Raw genomic sequence first — 19,159 nt, 5'->3', positions numbered from 1 at the left:
CTATATAAATAGTATTAATTAGCTTTTATAAGGCTTAATAAATATAATTTTAAAAAGTAATAAGCGTATTTATAAGGTTAAAGAGTATAATTAAGTATTTATAATACTTATAATAAATTTAAAAGGCTATCTTTTACTTATCTTTCTCTTTTATTTATATTTTATAATAAATATTCTTAATATTAATTTTTAAGAAAAACTTAATCTCTTAATATTTATTAAGTAACTTTAAAATTAAAGGTAATATATAATAATTCTTTTAAGTTATCTTATTTAATCTCTTATAATTTATATATAATCTTAAGGTTTTATTCTTTTTAAATATAAATAAAATTAATATTTTAGCTAAGCTTTTTAAGAGTTTTATTCGTTTATTTATTAGTTTTTTATTAATATATTTATTTATTTATTTATTTGAGTACGATAGAGCTTTTAAAGCTATTCTAGTACATTAACCTGTATTTCAAGTAGAAAAACCCTTAGGGGAAGAAAAACCCACTTACATTCGTAAAGCCTTTCCCGCCTTATACCACGTTATAATATAAGGCGTATTCCTTCTCGTGTAGGTTATAGGTACTAATTATTCGCTTTCGCTTATCCTTAACCTATTATCTTAATTTTTCTGCGGTGTATTATATTACGGCTATAATACGTGCCAGCTTAATTTTCCCCTACCCTAGAGCTCTAGGCCTGCTAGCTAATTTTTAAGGTAGGCTTAGCTTAATTCCACCCCTAGAACTCACGTGCCTAGGCACGGGTTAACCCCTTTTTTCGGGTAACTAAGCCGAAAAATTAGGGGTGCCTCCGGCCGGGTTTGAACCGGCTCCCTGCTAGTTTATTAATATATTAATAAAGTTTCTTTAACTTAACTTAAAATAATAAATAAATAAATTTATAAGATAACGTAATATTAAGTAAGAGGTTAATATTATAATTAATATTCTTATATAATAATAAAGTCTTAAAATAATTATTTATAAAGATATTCTTAAAGTTATAAAGCTTTATTAGAATATTATTTATAAGATTATACTCTTTTATTAGCTCTTTACCTCTTAAAGTAAAAAAGTCTTTTTAAGTATACTAATAATAGCGTAAATTTAAGCTATATTTTAGTATTTCTTAATAAATTTATAAGAATTATTTAATAAAAAGCCTTCTTTTTAAGACTTATATTATTATTTTTAATTATATATAATTATATATATCTTTTATTTAATTAATATATATATTTCTATTAAAATAAGATTTCTCTTTAAGTTTAATTAAGTTTAAGTCTCTTTTAATAATAATATATAATAGTTTTAAGGTATATTTATACTTATAAAAGTTAGTAGCTTAAATAAATACTTTATATATATTATATTAAGAGATTATAAGAGTTTTAATTAATTATAAAATAAAGGTAATTACCTTTACTTAATATAATTTTTATTATTTTATAAAGTTAATATTAATAAAATTAAGTATTATATAATTATTAAGATTAATATAGGTTTTTATAATATTATACTTATATATAATAATCTTTATATTAAAGTATTAGCTTATTAATACTTCTTAACTTAAAATTAAAGTAAAAGTAATTACTTTAATCTTTAAGTATTTTCTTAATTATTTAAGTTAATTTTAAGTAATTTATTATAAGTAAGTTAAAGATAATTCTTATTATTATAATTATAATAATATAACTTTTCTTATTTAATTAAGTTTAAGTTTTAATTATAATAATTTAATTATAAGAATCTCTTATTATTAAGGTAAACCTTTAATAAGTTACTTCTTTTTTATTAAGATATTTTTAAAAAGCTTTTTAATTAAAATAAGTTAATCTTTTACTTATTTCTCTTTAATATAATATTTTAAAATTATTAAGTAATTTAAATTACTTCTTTTTAAGTTTTTTTAAAGATAAAGGTATATAAGTTTATATAATCTTAAAGTTTAAGTTATAACTTAATAAAAAGAGTAAGTACTTATAACTTTTTATTAGCTTTTTTTAGGTATTTCTTTAATAAATTTAAGTAAATATTAAAGTTTATAAGACTTTAATTTTTACGTTACTTTACTTATTTTAATTATATAATTATTTAAGTCTTATAATTTTTTATATTCTTTAAAAGTATAAAAGTTTAATTTTAAAATATATTTTAATTATTCTTAAGGTTTTTCTTTTAATTTATTAATTATTTATTAAGATATTAATTTTATTTTACCTTATATTTTAAGTTTATATAATTTAAAGTAAAGAGAATTTTTTAATAATTCTTATAATACTTATATTTTACTTTATTAAAAGTATAATTTAAGTTATTTATTTAAATCTTATACTTTTAAGGGTTTATTCAATAATAAAAAGAGTTAATATTCTTAACTTATACTTTTTAATTATTACTTTCCTTTAAATTATAATAATTATATCTCTTTTTTATTATTAAGTAAGTAATTTTAAGAATTAACTTTTATAACTTTTTTTTCTTTTCTTAAAGCTCTTATAACTTCTTTAATTAAGCGATTTAATTATAAAAAGTTATAATAATCTTATTTAATTACTTAAGTGTTTTCCCTTTACTTAAAGCTATTATATTCTTTTAATTACTTAATAATTCTATTAAATTCTCTATTATTAAAGGTAAAAACGCTTATAAAATAAGGGTTTTTTAAGTGCTTATTCTTATTATTTTAATTAAGTAACTTTTTAAGAAGCTTTAAAAATTATAAGAGAGATTAAAATTATAAGAGAAATTAAAAGTTAAGTAATTAAAGTAAAAGTAATTATATTATAATAATTAAAGCTTATTTTATTTTTTAATTATATAAGATATAAGGGATATAATTCTAAAGCCTTTATTCCACGTAATGTTATTAATCGCGTTATAGGCAGAGTATTAGAAGTAGTGTAGTTTTATAGTTTTATAGTTTTTATAGTTTTTATAGTTTTAAATATAAAAAATTATATTAAATCTAATAAAATACTTATAAGATTATAAGTTTTACGAATAACTAGTATAAATTTTATATTATAAGCTAATATTAAAATAAGTAGGTCCTTGTATACTATTATAAGCTTAAAACTTTAAAAACTACATTTTATAGTTTTTATAGTATAGTATAGTATAGTGTATTTTTAAAAAATTATATAATCTAGTTTTTAAGCTTATAATAAGCTAAAAGGACCCACTTTTTTATGTGAGCTAATTGGTTATAGTATTAGCTAATTTATGCATTTATTATTATAATTCAAGTATTTTATTAGATTTATTATTAATTATTTAAGCTTTTTTAAAAATTGTAAATATAGTTTTCTTGTTAATACTCTGTAGTATCCACAGGGCCCCGGGTAGCAGCTGGTAACGTTAAGTAACATTAATAATAGTGAAGATTATAGCGTTTATAATATAGCGTTTTATAACCTAGATTTTTATGGATACTTATATTATTATATAAAATGTTAAGGGATTAAGGTACCATGTAAAATTAAGTTTTTAATTGGTTGCTTATCCCTGCAGCTACATAATTGTAGCCTTCGCTGCTTTTAGGGGATAATATATACTAGTGTAACTTGTACTTTACATCACAGTTGCAACAGGAGCGTGGAACTTCATTTTCGCCCGCCTGCGGAGATGAAAGCATCGCTCTGGGCCTCGAAGACCTGCCGGAGGCTTGGTCCTCCTGAAAGGACTCTCGTCAAGACCTCGCGACTGTCTTGCTGCCCATCCTACTGCACCCCGTCCAAGATCTGTGTTCCGGCCTCTCTGCATTGTATGTCTAACCTAGCCATGGAGCGCTCAAGCCAAACGTCAGGAGACGTGTACTTCCATGCTATCGACGGCGTGGAAGAGATGGGGAGGTACTGTATTGGGGGTTACCACCCAGTGAGCATCGGCGACAGACTTAACGCCCGATATCGCGTGGTGCATAAACTTGGCCATGGCAGCTATTCCACTGTCTGGCTGGCCCGCGACGAGCAACTCCAGCGGCTTGTTGCTGTCAAGGTATGCACTGCCGACGCCAGCGGACAGGAGTCGAAAATCCTGTCGATCCTGAAGAGTTCCTCGAATGTAGGCCACGACGACAGCGTTATGAGTGGGCGAGACATGATCCCTTCCGTCCTTGACACCTTTTGCGTACATGGTCCGCATGGCACACATACCTGCCTGGTCACTGAGTGTGTAAGATGCACTTTGGATGACGCGAGAAGGAGATCTTGGGGCTTGCCGCTAGATTTGAGTGTTGCCCGCGCGATTGCTGCACAGTTTGTGCTTGCTGTGGCTTACATGCATCGTAATGGGTACGTCCATGGAGGTGCGTTCTGTTCGACTCTTTATTTCTTATCTGTTTTATTGGCGCTTAGACGACTTAAGATGGGCTTTAACCCGCGCTCATCGTGAGAGTGCTTCTTCACTAATCATGCTGATCTAGACCTTCATGTCGGGAACATCCATCTGAGGCACCTAGAAAATTTGGATCATCTCTCGGATGAGGAGTTATATGAAGAGTTTTGGGAACCAGAATATGCACCGGTCAAAACATTCCACGACAAGCGGATCCCCCCGACCGTCCCTATCGCCGCCATTCTTCCCTTGAGGTTCCCAGTTCGGACAGATCAGCTGTCACTCTCAGAAGCCCGCATTCTCCTGGCGGATTTCGGCGAGTCATATCGCCCATCAGAAGAGCAGCGGCTCGCCTGTCGCACCCCAGTGCATTGCCGACCGCCGGAGGACCGCTTCGAGCCATCGGAGCCGCGCTCATTCCCAAGCGATATCTGGACCCTCGCATGTTCAATCTGGGGAATCATCGGGCAGCAGTCGTTATTCGAGTCATTCATGCCGTGCGAAGATAAAACAGCGTCGATACAAGTCGAGCTCCTTGGAAAGCTCCCACCCGAGTGGTGGGCGCGGTGGGAGACCCGCTCAGAATACTTCACCGAGGACGGCGAGATACTAGATGACGACCGACACTTATGGACCTGGGAATTCCAATTCGAGACTACTGTGCAGGAATGGCGCCGAGAGCGTGGCATGGAAATTGTTGGGTTGGAGGAGAAGGAGGCGCTATATGCCATGCTCAAGCCGATGCTGGCGTACAAGCCGACGGAGCGCTGTAGCGTGAGCGATGTTCTGAAGTCCAAGTGGATGACAGAATGGGGGATGCCGGGCTATGAGAAGCTACTCATGCGAGAAAAAGGATTAAAGGAATAGGGAGGGACGTGACTGTGAGGACTCGGAGTACGGACAGCAGTTAGTTTGTAGAGTTTCTGATGGTATTTTCCAAGTTTATGAGGCGGTTATGGACTGAGATGGATTCCAAGTGAGCTCCTAGACTTAAAGCTCGGGCGGACGTGGAAGGTCACTAGCTACCATGCACGTCGATCCAGAAGAGGAGGAAGAATTAACCATTATAAATGTACAATACGCAACCACTCTACACTAACTCGCAACTCGCACTTCCACTGCCAGAGTCGAAACCACACAGAGCTGCTTTCTTCATCAACGTCTTCTCTGTCCTACCTCATCCCAAACCAAGGTATAGGATGGGTTGAGCGGCCTTTGGCATAGCAAATAAAAGTCGTGGCGGGATGATTCTCGCTAATGTAGTCCGCTACTATCGCAAAATGATAGATATTGGCAGCAAGAAAAGCTTCCTGTATCAAAACACCACCAGGTGGTCTGCTGTGTGTGGTTGGAGGCACGCTTTGAGGCATGGTTTCGGGCCCTGCGGGCTAGCCAATCAGGACTCCGCTCTGTGGTAGTGTTGACACTACCACCCAGAAATTCCAAAGCGGTGCAGCGTGACTATCGGTACTGTTTTGTCCTTTTCTTCTTTGCCATTCGAAGGCGAGGTGGGCAGAGAAGGGAAGGTGGGTGTGATTGGAGGCTATTAAGGAAATGTAGGCAAAGATTAAGAGGTGAATTGCTTAGGGTGCGTTTAAATTTTACTTAGGGTGTATTTTACTCTATTATACTTACTTTTTTATAATAAAACCTATTATTATATTTTATAATATATTTTTAATATAAATATATAATAACTTTACTTAATATTAAAAAGCTTTAATAAAAATTAATAAATTTTTTAATAAAATTATAATTATATAATTTCTTAATAATAATAATATATTTTTTAATACTATAATTAATATTATAATAATTAAAAGTTTAAGAAGTTTACTCTTAAATTTAATATTATTATTAAGTTATAATAACTTTAATAATCTTTTTAATATTATTATTATTATTAGTTACCTTAAAGCTATTATAAGCTATTCTAATACTTTTATATGTAATTTAAGTAAGAAAACTCTTTTTATAAAAAGAAAAACCCTTTTACTTTTATTTTAAATTATTTTTATCTTATTATAACCTTATAATTATATAAAGTATATTTTATATTATATAAAATAAAGGTACTTATTAGATTAGCTATCTTAATAGTAGTTTATTAAAGTATATATAAAAAACGTTTAAGTTAACTTTAATACTTTAATTAATTATCTTACTTAATATTTAAGCGTGTAAAGTTATTATATATTTTTCTTTAAGTATTATATTATATTATATTATTTAAAGCTTAATATTAAGCTATATTTTAATTATTCTTAGTATAATTAATATATTATAATAAACGTTACTTTTTTCTTACTTTTAAAGCTACTTAATTAAGTTTAATTAACTATTATTAATTACTTAAAGCTTATTATAATTTTTAAAAGAGCTTTAAGTTAAACTATTAGTTTTTCTTCCTTTTTTTCTTTTTTAAACGCTTAATTTTTATACGTAAAATCTCTTTTTATAGCTTTTAATATTAAGCTAGCTTTATAATAGCTTTTAATACTCTTTATAAGCTTATTAAAGTTATAATTATATTAGCTTATTTTTTAATTATTTTTTATATGAATTTAATTAACGTATATTATTTTTTAAGCTTTATTCTCTTTCTCTTTAATTTTTAAAAGCTCTTTTTAATTAAAGTAAGTTTTTACCTAATTTATGCAAGGAAAAACCACACATAAGATAAAGGGTTATAACTCGTAAAAGACAGTTAAAATGTTAGTTAAAATACCGGTTAAAATACTAGTAAATATAATAGCCACGAGGGCTAAGAAGGTTAAGGTTCTATTTTTCTAGGAAGGCTCTAAAAAGCTACTTATATAATTGTGTAACACGTGATATATCACGTGTTACGGCACGTGACTAGAGGCTACGTTGCTAGCTAAATCGAGCTGCGATATGCGGCCGAATTCCTCCACACACTAATATTAACTTAATATTAAGCGTTTTTTACTTTTATTTTACTTATTATTTTTTATTATATAATAGTTTATTTTACTTTATACGTTTACTTAACTTTAATTTAATCTTAATATTCTCTTTATTAATATTTTATATAAGCTAGTATTTATAAAATAGTTATACCTAATACTACTCTTAAGGTATATTCTATTTAAGTTTAACTAGAGTATTAAAAGTAATATAGTTTTATAGTTTTATAGTTTTTATAGTATTTAATATAAAAAATTATATTAAATCTAATAAAATACTTATAGAATTATAAGTTTTACGAATAACTAATATAAATTCTATATTATAAGCTAACATTAAAAACGTGGGTTCTTATATAGTATTATAAGCCTAAAACTTAAAAAACTATAAAATATAGTTTTTATAGTATAGTATAGTATAGTAATTTTTTAGAAAATTATATAAACTAGTTTTTTAGCTTATTATAAGCTAAAAGGAGCCACTTTTTATATAAGCTTATAAGTTATAATATTAGCTAATTTCAAGTATTTTATTAAATTTACTATTAAATATTTAAGCTTTTTTGAAAATTGAAAATGTAGTTTTCTTATTAATGCTTTAAGTGTAATATAGTATAATATAATTACACTATATTACATTTTAAAAATTGATGTAATATATAATATTAATTAATTTATAACCTGTTATTAGCTAATATAATTAATAAGCTAAAATAAAGCTAAATTTGCTTATTAATATTAGTATTAATAAGTAGAGATATATTAGCTTAAATAAGCTTAAAATAGGGATTAAAAACGTAATAAAAATATAAAAATAAAAGAAATAATAAGGGAAATTTAAGGGATTTATACTAAATAAGTAAGTATTATTTTATATTATAATTATAATTATAATTTACTTAATATAAGAAAGAAAAAAAATCCTATTATTTATATATAAATATTTTATGAAAAAAGAGATTTAACTTATTATCTTATAACTTAAATATAAAAATATTAAATATAAAGCTTATAAGAAATATGTTAAGCTTATAAATAGTATTTTTAATTATATATATTAGCTTTAACCTTATAAGTAATATAATTATTATTATAAATATAAGAGATTATTTTCTTTTAATTATATTATATATATAAATTTATATAAAATATAAGTTTAAATAACTCTTTATATAATTAACTTTAAATATCACTTTTAAAACTTTTATAAAGCTAAGATTTTATTATAGACTAGTTATACTATACTTAGACCTCTAAATGTATTGTATTTTTTATAGTTTTTACTATACTATATTATATTATATTATATTATAAAATTTATAATATATTACAATATATTATAAGATAAGAATACCTATAAATATATTATAAGGCTATAAAATATTTAATACTATAAATAAATGCTTATATAAGCACATTATATAATAAAATAAAGCTAAAAATCACGTGATTTTAAATCCTAAAAAATTAACCTTAAAATGTGGATATTAAGCGAGATATTAAGCTTTAAAGTTATATCTTAAAATAAAAAGTAAATAAAGCGAGGCGAATTCTTAATTGCTTATAACTTTTTAATGTAATAACTTAAAATAGTAAAAAGTAAGGCATTTCAAAGAGCTAATTTAGCTCTTTTTAATTGTATAAAATTATCCCTTAAAACCCTTATAATTAGTCTTATAATTCTAAGTTAAAAATTAGGGGTCTTTTTTTTCTTAAAATACATTTATAGGTATTTTAGTCCTATAATGTAATGTATTTAAATATAATACACGAAAATTTAATATAATATAAAATATAATATATAATACACTTGTATTTACTTTATTCTTAAGAGCTTTAAAACTAACCTTACTAAATTAACTAAATATAGTTAAATATTTAAAAACTAAATATCTAATATTTTTAATATTCTAATTATATATAGAGGTAAAATTTCCGTTTAAACTATTAAGAAGAATAAACTTAATATAATCTTTTATTATATGCCTTATCTAGCTAGCTCTTTAATAACATAATATAGCTACCTCTACTTTAGCTACCTAACTTTTAGTTCTCCTTATAATAAAAATAAAGGAATTAAACGAATAAAACTAAAGGAATTATATAAAAGAGAGAAAACTTATTATACTTTTTATTAAAGTAAATTTATTTTTTTCTTTATTATTATAATAATAAAGCTATTATCTTTTTTTTAAATAAAGAAATATTAAAGCTTACATAATTATATATAAGATATTATTATTATAAGGCTTATATAATTACGTGTAAGTTATTATATTATCTTTACTCGACTATGTGAAAACTAGTTTTCACTCTCTTAGGATTATACTTAGCGTGCTAAGCACGCTTAAGGTTAATGCTAATAGGATGAAATCCGCGCTTACAGCCGATATGCTAGCAACCGATGTGGCAGACTACTTGGTTATAAAAGGTGTTCCATTCCGCGAAACGCACTATATTGCTAGATCTGTCGTTCGTAAGGCCGAGGAGCTAGGCGTGTCTATTTCAGAGGTGGGCTTGGGGGATCTAAAACAGATCTCACCGCAGTTCGATAGCGACGTTGCCCAAGTCTTTGATTTCGAGAAGAGCGTGGAAAGAAGGTCTGCGCAAGGCGGCACCAGTAGGGCGTCGGTTCTAGCCCAGATTTCTTCCATCGAGGCTTTCCTGGCCAAGCAGGAAAATAGTTTGTGAAGAGCGCCAGGCTAAACGGTACTACTACTTGACTAGACGAGGCCATTTGGGATAAAAGAAGAAAAGGGAAAATTTTGTTCGTGTGCGGAAGGAACGTGGAATAGGGTTCGCCATCATTTACCCATAGAGCGAATTAATAAGGCGCTAAACCTTTTACTTGGGGGTAATTAGTAATGATATAAAACACGGCGTTATTGATTCAATCCGAAAGACACTGGTGCGATTAATTAGTCGTTGTATAGGCTGTTTACAGAAGCCCTTAGGAACTTTCAGATACTGCCGTAGTCATCCCACTGCCTATTTCCCTTATGTTGAATAAGAGAAAAGCTTCTTGTGTCAACTATAGCTGAGATGGCATTAGTAAAGCACAAAAGTCACTGGGACACAAGCAAGTGGGCGACGGCTCAGCCGAGTGTACGAAGGCGGCGGTCTCAATGGGAGGTATTAACGGAGAAGGTGCTCCCTGTCCAAGTAAGGTCGGCAACAGTAGACGCCTCTACAAGAGCTCCAAGGCGAGGCAGCAAATGTCATAGGGTCGGTCATGGAAAGACCTCAAAGGCGTGCCCTTTGAAGGCTTCGGAATCAGTCTCCCAATCGGAGGCCGAAAGGCAACAGCATTGTATTATAGTAAAATTGTAACGCAGTAAAAGAGAAATAACGTGCATTGACTGGCCACAGTGAAATTTAGTGACCGGGACAGTCACTAGAGTGTGACGACGCGACGAAATCGTGAAGTTATCAAGTCTGTTATTGGGGCGTAGTATACCGCGACTGCTTCACCGCTTTACATGGAGGCTGGCCGAAATATAAACTAATAAGAGTGCACAAAAAGTGTAGCGCCCCTAAGGTGTAGCATCCGTATCAATTTAATGTAGCGTCCCTATTAACTACTAATAAAATAGCCAGAGCCGTAGAAAATGAGGAGGAGGGTGCCGAGAATTGGCCCCTCACTGTCGAAGCCGCTAAAAGCGGCGGCAGTTCCCGCCTGACTTGGTGGGGAGAACAGCGCCTCCCGGATTCTGTCTGTATTGTGCACGAGGTTAAGGACATGACCCAGCTAAAGCCGCGAATGAGTGCAGTATCAAGATGTGGCCTCTTCTCTCTGCCTCGGCATTCATTCCGTACCTGCGTAACAAAGGCTAAATGCCCTGTTATGCTTGGTATTAAAGATGTGTTGGAGCTGTCTACCACGATATCTTTGTACGTGGTGACCATTTGCTCTCGTTACCGTAATGCCACTGAGCCTATTGTTGCAGCATCTAGTGATGGCATTAGAGAAGAGTTATATAAAGGGGAAACACCCAGGAGAACGTTTAGCGCCAGTCGGTCATCATGAGAGATGAATACTCCGCCTCTGCTTAGGATAGGGCATGAGGAACGCTTTAGTGGCTGTCCACTTTCGCATCGCAAAGTTACGACAAATCGAATAGTGTGGATGCTCTCTACCGTTGCAAGCCCTACCGCTATGTTAAGAATCAGATAACCAACCTTCTCAAGGATGCTATCTTCAAGGGGAGAGGGGGAACGTGGGATATTGGCGGCCTAGGGGTTAAAGCAGGTGTAGTCAGATACCATCACTGGTTCAAAGTTCGTGGTCTTGGAGGTTGGCAGAGGGCCCCCCCCCCTCATTTCAGCCATTTATTGCGTTTCGCCGGGTAAAGCCGCGTCTAACGGCAGGAATCCTTGAGTTGGCAGGAACCGAATCTCCAGTCTCGCTAGCGACGGCCCTTCTTGACATGGAAGAATCCGAACCTGAGCCTCCGCCTTCCCCTATCAGTACGCATGAGGATATATATTGGGTATACGGAGAAGAGGAGCCGTTACAAAGCATTGGAATAGGAGAATCGAAACCAATGGACTTACAATGACGTCACTGAGAGGCGAGACTACTGTTTCTTCAACGTCAGATTGCCGCACAATTGAAAGGAAAAGGAAGCTCGGAAGGACCAAGCCGCCCACTCAAGGCAATAGCAATTATTATACTGCTGTCTGGCAGGCAGGCGGCAGTAAAATAACTGTTCAGTTTGAATTTAGTTTCAGTCTTTTGCCATAGAAGATGAAGAGTCTCTAATTGTGTCTAAAAGTAATTAGTAATGTAAAGACATGTTTCTAGTAACCTAATTGTATAATAAAGGCTGTTTAATATTTTTTTTTCAAACTTCCTTTGTAGAAAGTATTTTGATTTATGGAAACGGATTGTATGATTTGCTAGCTTAATCTCTGTGATAAGTAATTACTAGATGGAGCTAAAGTAAAAAAGATTACTTTTACATGTACTTAAATACTACTTGTAGCTGCGCAGCAACTTGATTCACAAGGGCTACAGCAACCATATACTGCATTAGATTTCTAGCCAATCCGAGGAGCCAAAACATGACACATGCTCTGTTAATGGGTCAACATGGAGGCGTTAGAAGTGGCCCATGTATCAACAAGCGGCCCAACATGTTGTCTTGCATCAAGGCTGTCTTGACCATCAACATTTGAAGCGCCGCTACGAAAAGTACTTGTGTAAAAGGGTCGCTTTGCATCTGTTGCTTGGCCAACTAACAGCTGATCTCCCTTTTAGGCACATAGCCAGAAAATAGGGAGTGAGAACTAGTGCGGCAGCGGATTTGCCTTCATCTAAAGCGGGCTAAGCGAATGCCTTGGGATTAAACACGTCACAGCGGCTCGTCATCTTACCACATGCGCCATGCAGAGCTAGCTCCAGGCAAGTTTGACTGCATGCTGAGCTGAGACGACGTCGTTGTGATACATGACTCGGCACAGTGTCGCCTGCAGATGGCTTGGGCAGTTACACCCTTTCCAGACGTTGGCCAGTCACTTGGGATATTCTGCGGCTCTGTCGGCCTTGGACGTCGTGATGCTAGTGCATACGTCAACAATGGGCAGGACAAAACAAAGCTGCACATAGAGCTTCATAACTTTGCACGCCCACGATGAAAATTTCAGGAAGCATTCGTACTTTGAAGCTACAATCTCCAAAGTGCCTGGGATGGACACTGCGATTTATGGCGATACAAACGGTATGAGCTATGATTAGAACAGAACAGCGCAGCCGGTGTGGCTTAGGAATACGCCACGAATATTGGTCAAGGTGTGATGAGACAAGCGCGCGTGTGTGTCACTGGAGATGATGGCACTCACATAGTTTGCTGTTATTATATTGGTTGCTGGAATCTGCACAATACACGGTCACGTAGCAATAAACCGATATAAGCCCCAATACCAGGTTGAAGCATTGTCATGCTCCTGCGTCTTGTCAGCCAACCATGGGCTGGGCAAGAACAGGTAAGAAACAACAAGTATTGCATATGGGATATTATGCAAGAATCTGCACATCGTGACTCGTGTGCATAATCTCCTACGATTTCAGGCAACGTGGTACAAAAATTCTGTCAAGACGAAGTCAAGACGAATACAGACAAAGACTATTGCTTGATAACAAAATTCTAGGGCGTCCACGGTGGGTGGAAGGACAAGGTATTTCTGGGGTTGGACACGGCCAATAACCAACTCCCACAGCTTAGATGGGCTAGCTCACTATATTCTGTAGGTATGATTGGTACGCAGCTCCTTCAGGATCGTTCGCTCTCCCGAATCGTGCCGTGTCGGTGCGTTTTTTGTCGAATTGATGTCGCGGCACTGGCTCCAAAGTTTATAACTACTGGCTCTACCAACTCCGTCGCATCTGAGTGATGGATTCTCAAAGTCACACTGACATGGGGTCATCAGACGGTCGCAGGGTCCAGCTACTGGTGGATTTACTGGTTTGGCTAGAAAACGAGCTACAATATGTGCAGTCTGTTGTGCCACAACACCATGCTGCCAGACTAAATATAAGCACATTCTGTTTTGGATACCGGCGGCGGCGGGATCCGAAGAAGAAGACAAAGTGGGACTTGCAGCTTCTTTTGAATCAAATGGCTTTGAATGTGCTGCGAGATGTGTCAATGCAACCACTTTCGACACAAAGCCACCACTACTTTGCCTCCGTTTACCTGTCACGCGCTGTTCTGACACATGTTGGGCACCACCGCCACAGCACCATGGCACAGATCCATGAGAACACGTCCGTACCGTCCCTAGTTATCGTGACTCGAGCTCCTGCATTGTCATTTACACCGATCCCGGTGTGGGTGTGCCGGCGGTTGCACCATGGCATCTGCTGTCGGCATGGCAGAAAGGGCAGCATTTGTCCTCTTTCCTCCTCACCAACGGCAGAGTGTATATATTGAGGCCAAGAGCCGCACCCAACCCCCAAGTCGTTTTGTTAGTTTCATCATCCATACAAGACCCGGAAAACACACTTGCAACATGTCCCACACCCACACCCACGAATCACCGCAGCATGAACAGGGCGACGCAGACCTGCTTCCAATCTGCACCACGCTTGGATGCTCCATCAACTTGGCTCAGCAAGGTGTGTCACCCCAAGGATACCGATGGAGAGCCCCATGTCCGTACTAATTGCCAACTCACGCATCAACCCCCTTCACATTGCCGACGTTCTGGATGCCAGTTCTAAAGCCACCATTGTTCATATGAGTGGCAAGGGACGCGAGCTAAACCCGCCAGGATCCTCGAAAAAGTTCTGGAAGCCCGAAAACGCCATACTCAGAAGTCACGGCACATCAACCGAGTCCCATAGCCTCATTTTTAAAAATTGGCGACGAGTTGAGCCACGATTTCGAGGCAGAAGCAAATTTAAGCATCAGCTATGGCGGACTGTCTGTGTCGGCCTCTTCACAGTACAGCTATCAGTCGTCGTTTGAATTAACCAGCGTGTATGGAAACTACAGCTTTGACCAGAGGGTGTACTCTGTTCAACTGGCGGCAGATCCGTACGAGTTTGTTAATCCCAAGCTGGTCAAGGAGGCCCTGCTGCTCCCGAAGTGGCATCAGGACCAGGCCACGTATGAGAAATACCGCCTGTTCTTTCAAAAATGGGGTACTCACATAATTCTCGAGTGCTTCCTCGGCACCCGCTATCAGCTTTCGATTGAAAGCAAGAAGACGTCGAGCGAGAAGAAACAAGAAATCAAAGCATGTATAGGCCTGGAGTACAAAGGACTAGTGTCTGCAGGAGGAAGTGTTGCCGACACCCAGGCGTACAAGGCCTATGTGGACGCACGCAAGACGGACTGCCGGGTTCGTGGCGGCGATCCGGGCAAAGCAGGGATTCTGGAGCGTGATCCGACCAACATGGACAAGTTCAATGATTGGCAGGAGAGCCGCAAGCTGGATGCCATGGAGGCGTTGTTGTCGGCAAAAGCAGAGAGCCTGGCCGTGTTCCTGGCGGCGAGCTCAGTCCAGTCCCACGTTGAGGCATCGCAGCGTCTCAAGCCTGCCCTCGACTATTTTTCCAGCTTTCGCACGCTTACCGGCGTCATCAATGGTTTTCAGGACATGTACTTGAAAGGCGGGGGTTACGAGGTTGTCCCATATCCCCCGACGGTCCCGTATAGTCCTGGTATGGAGTACAAATGTACTACAAGTCCTCTTCCTGGACTTGTGATTAAGCCAGAGAGCGCCAGTGGCTGGACCGTGACCCAACTGTCGCCGTCTTCCTTTACGGCGAAGTCGTATCAAAAACTCCAAGTTCCATCAGTCCCCATTACCATTACCGCTCCCATGCAGCCCGTCGATGTCACACTCTGGTCGCATATTGAATTCGTGATACCGTTTATTACCCCGAGGTGTGGGCTCGGACTATTGCAAACACCTTCCGGGTTGTATCGGACAACAATCACTGTAAAGTCAGATGGGACAACAGGGACTGTTCATGTGCCAAAATTGGACCTGGCCGGAGATTTTAGATGAACGTGATTTTACGGGGACAAGGATAGACTGTAAGAGACATTGGGTTCAGGCAGAGTTGGTGAATCAATAAACCTGGACACCTCGGCAAGGATTTTGTCCCTCTACCAAAAGTGGAGGACCTCCATCAGATGAAGATCTATCAAGCCTTGTATTTTCATGACAGATTTTAGCATCCATAGTCTTACAACCTGATCAGAAATTAACATATAATTGACCAATCAGGAGTGGGTAGTAGGGAAGATGCTTCCTCTATCCCATCGGGCAGGGTGCTGCCGTGACCATCGTGGTGTTGGTTGTGGTGTTGGTGGACTTGTGGCCTGGCTTAGCTAGATAATTATGTATCAATATTCTAGCATAGTCTGACGGACGGCATCCGAAGGCGTCGTGGGTTGCCGGGCCAGGACCTCTCGACAAGTCCACTCAGGGGTTGCCAGAGTAGAATTGAGCTCTGAAGCTCTTGAGTTCCCCTGCTCCTATTCTGCTTCTTCTTTCTTTTTTAAGTCTTTAGACACTCGTAGTTATCACCTTGGCTATTCTTGTTACACTCCACGTACCGCAAAATGGATGTTATCATGGCACAGTTGTCAAGGAAACAAATATCAGACTTCCTCTCAAGAAACGCCCCTATAACGCAGCAGCAATATGAAGAAGGAGCTAGACAACTACTCAAATATGCGGCATTGCCTATTATTATCCATTGCTGTGCAGGAAGCTTTGCATGATACCAATGTCAAGGTCACAAAGCCTGCCCTCAGTATAGTTGTAAGCTGTGCCCCGATGCGGCAGGCTCATCGCTCGGTGAACAAAACTAGAGACCCAACGATATGCGAAGACACATGGTGAAGCGGTATCCGCAGGCCCAGAGCATGAAGAATCGGAGGGTGAGGTCCGAGGGCGCGCGCCGAATATTGTGGTGCATCACGACCCATCACCGTGACTATATTGCAAAGTACTCGTGTTTTACATCATTCCAGAATCCACTCCTTCATCATTCACAGAAAGTCCACGGCATCTGATTGCAGGGCGGCCCTTTCTAACATGCCATAGCCCGGCTTGCACCTCGTGATTCATGAGCGCAAAAGTTCCCCGAGTCTCTCCACGTGGGCTTCCTTAGCAGTCACAACAATCCCACAGTCGGGACAAGTGGATCAGTGCAACCCACGTGTTTCCCCATGAATCAAGATGCAATTCAATGTACGAAGGTTTGCCGACGCCGGTTGTGGCTGTACGACGCAACGGTAACGGTGCCAGTGTCTCGGCATTGCGGCAAATGCCGTGTTTCCCAATTACCGCGTGACATGGGCGCATGGTAGGTACCGCGTCGACGCGTGATTTTGACTTTTCGAGTCAAGCCCCGAGATGACTTACGGGTATGGTATTCAGTTCTAGTCACTATGTGCGATGCAGAGGTGCGGTTGGCACAAGCCATGTCTCACCCACCGTAACCAAGAATACATTGTTCCGCAGCTTCTCTTTATAAGTCAGCCTGTTGGTGACCAAAAATAAAATAAAAATAAAGATAAAAAGACCTCTAGGCCCGGAACACGCCGTGGCTCAGAGCTCCTAGAGGTCCCGCTAGTCGGCCAATTGTGGACGTCTCGTATCGGCAACCCAGATGTGTCTTGCTTGCCACGGCCTTCCACATCTACAACTTGCCAAGGCTCTCTCCCCATACTATACTTGACGCTTCTCGGAATCGGTATCCGTGCACTCGGCAGTTGCGCCCATCCCGCGCCCGTGGTCGTGTTTCTCAAAGTGGAGAGTCCGTATTTTGGGTCTCTTTCCTTTTTCTGATGCCTCTCTCTCATTATCCTGATGCTCCTTGTATATAATATGCATGTACATTCGCTTGGAACTTTCCGGGCCAATCATCTGCTTCACCGCGCTAGTCCGCGTACTAACAAGCCCGTCTACCAAACATGTTGCTCTTCGGGCAAGACAGCTCTAGATGCGTCGACGACTTCTGATGACAGTCTGGTCTGGCACGGGCCGCCGGACGTCCCTTCGCAGGTCACCGGCGTAGTTTCACAGTCGCAGAGTGATTCCTAAAGGGGTCTAATCATCTGGCTGCTAGTCTCTGTACTAGCTACTCATGAACTGATACGATGTTGCTTCCGACCTTCCCAAATCGAACATGCCTGGTTGTCTCTTGCACGGCTAGAAATCCCCTCATGTCAGTCCCGCCACTAGTTCTAATTACATGCCGTATTGACTCGTTCTCGTCTTGCAAATTCAAGGCACGTGCGTAAGGGCTACCAGCCTCTAATACCACATGTATCTGCTATTACACGTCTAGCTCTATAGGGCAGGTGTATCTTGAGTCATTACTTGTCCCTATGGGCATGCCTGGAGTTTGGCTTGCATCACCGCCCAAATTCTTGTTCGCTTAGGTGCTCCTATATGGATATTTGCTACCAGCCGTTGTACTGATACTAACGGGTTCCATCTAGTGGCAAGTCGCGCAACCAAACGTATATAAACCAAGCTACACACTGGCCTTGCAAATTACTCTTGACCAGCATAGTACCTTGACAACTCGGGAAAGCCCTAGTGACAGCCTGACACGTGTGGGTAGCCATCGAAGCCACCACGGGAACTGCTCTTGTATTCTCTCCTTCCACAATGTTGGGACTCGTGTCTCTATCTCTCCTCATCAGCGCCTGCTCGGCTGCTCCCAACAGGGCCAACCCAAGCAACCAACTGCCCAACTTTATCAATCAGCTGCAGCAGTCGCTACGCAGCGTCGACTGGAACAACCCTCCCTTCACCGACGGGTCCAAGCTGAATGAGTACACATGTCCCGCTCATGCGTTCGAATGCACAACGACGGACTTCTGGCAAAGGCAGACAATCTCGTCTCTTCCCAGCCACGTCACCGTCTCAACAGAGATTCACACCGACGCAACGCTCATAAATGACGGCACAAAAGATGCCACAATCACGTCGTCTTCCTCTACGGCCGTGGCCCTGGGGACAACCAAGGGCTGGACCATTGGCGCAAAAGCCTCTCTCAGCTCGCCAGACAAGATCGGCAACGCTGAGCTGTCCGCCTCCTACAGCGACACCTCCACCTCTACGACGACGGAAACAAAGACGGTGCAGTATGGCGCTGTCTGCCCTGCGGGCAAGACATGCCGCATCCAGACTGTTACTTTCCAGGCCCGTCTTGAGGCTTACTGCAAGCACGAGCCGATGCTCGACTGCAGGGTGCCAGTCAACGTCTGCAAGCGTCCAACCGGCATATTGCGATGCCAGCAGTATGTGGATTACTACAACAGGAACTGCGTCAGTCCTCCCTCCGACTCTCCTTGCCATGTCGACGTCCAAGTTCGGGCAGACGATGGAAAGCTCCTCACGCTCGTTATCATTACCGAGGAGTAG

At 37.9% G+C, this 19,159-nt stretch overlaps 4 protein-coding genes across 4 annotated transcripts; all 4 read left to right on the top strand.

Moving 5' to 3' along the window:
• Positions 1-3,575: 3,575 nt before the first annotated feature.
• On the top strand, positions 3,576-5,967 carry J3458_019521 (uncharacterized protein). Its single transcript, XM_007816892.2, has 2 exons — positions 3,576-4,305; positions 4,423-5,967. The coding sequence occupies exons 1-2, from the start codon at positions 3,624-3,626 to the stop codon at positions 5,199-5,201; spliced, it is 1,461 nt and encodes a 486-aa protein (XP_007815083.2). The 5' UTR covers positions 3,576-3,623; the 3' UTR covers positions 5,202-5,967.
• Positions 5,968-9,652: 3,685 nt separating this feature from the next.
• ARG4_2 (argininosuccinate lyase) lies at positions 9,653-10,157 on the top strand (the record flags this gene model as incomplete). The annotated part of the gene is made up of 1 exon (XM_066121537.1): positions 9,653-10,157. The coding sequence occupies one exon, from the start codon at positions 9,653-9,655 to the stop codon at positions 9,950-9,952; it is 300 nt and encodes a 99-aa protein (XP_065973151.1). The 3' UTR covers positions 9,953-10,157.
• Positions 10,158-14,306: 4,149 nt separating this feature from the next.
• On the top strand, positions 14,307-15,778 carry J3458_019519 (uncharacterized protein; the record flags this gene model as incomplete). The annotated part of the gene is made up of 2 exons (XM_066121536.1): positions 14,307-14,414; positions 14,534-15,778. 2 exons carry the CDS (start codon positions 14,307-14,309, stop codon positions 15,776-15,778), a joined length of 1,353 nt encoding a protein of 450 aa, XP_065973150.1.
• Positions 15,779-18,400: 2,622 nt separating this feature from the next.
• J3458_019518 (uncharacterized protein) lies at positions 18,401-19,159 on the top strand (the record flags this gene model as incomplete). Its single annotated transcript, XM_007816894.2, has 1 exon — positions 18,401-19,159. The coding sequence occupies one exon, from the start codon at positions 18,401-18,403 to the stop codon at positions 19,157-19,159; it is 759 nt and encodes a 252-aa protein (XP_007815085.1).

The sequence above is a fragment of the Metarhizium acridum genome, assembly GCF_019434415.1.
Source record: "Metarhizium acridum strain ARSEF 324 chromosome Unknown scaffold_568, whole genome shotgun sequence".
NCBI lineage: Eukaryota > Fungi > Ascomycota > Sordariomycetes > Hypocreales > Clavicipitaceae > Metarhizium > Metarhizium acridum.
The sequence above is the reverse complement of the archived record's forward strand: the minus strand, read 5'-3'. Positions and strand labels throughout refer to the sequence as shown.

Excerpts from the sequence above, each read along its gene's own strand:
- J3458_019521 (XM_007816892.2), top strand. The coding sequence starts at position 3,624 with ATGAAAGCATCGCTCTGGGCCTCGAAGACCTGCCGGAGGCTTGGTCCT. Across the intron at positions 4,306-4,422 it reads TAATGGGTACGTCCATGGAG|ACCTTCATGTCGGGAACATC; the intron begins GTGCGTTCTGTT and ends ATGCTGATCTAG.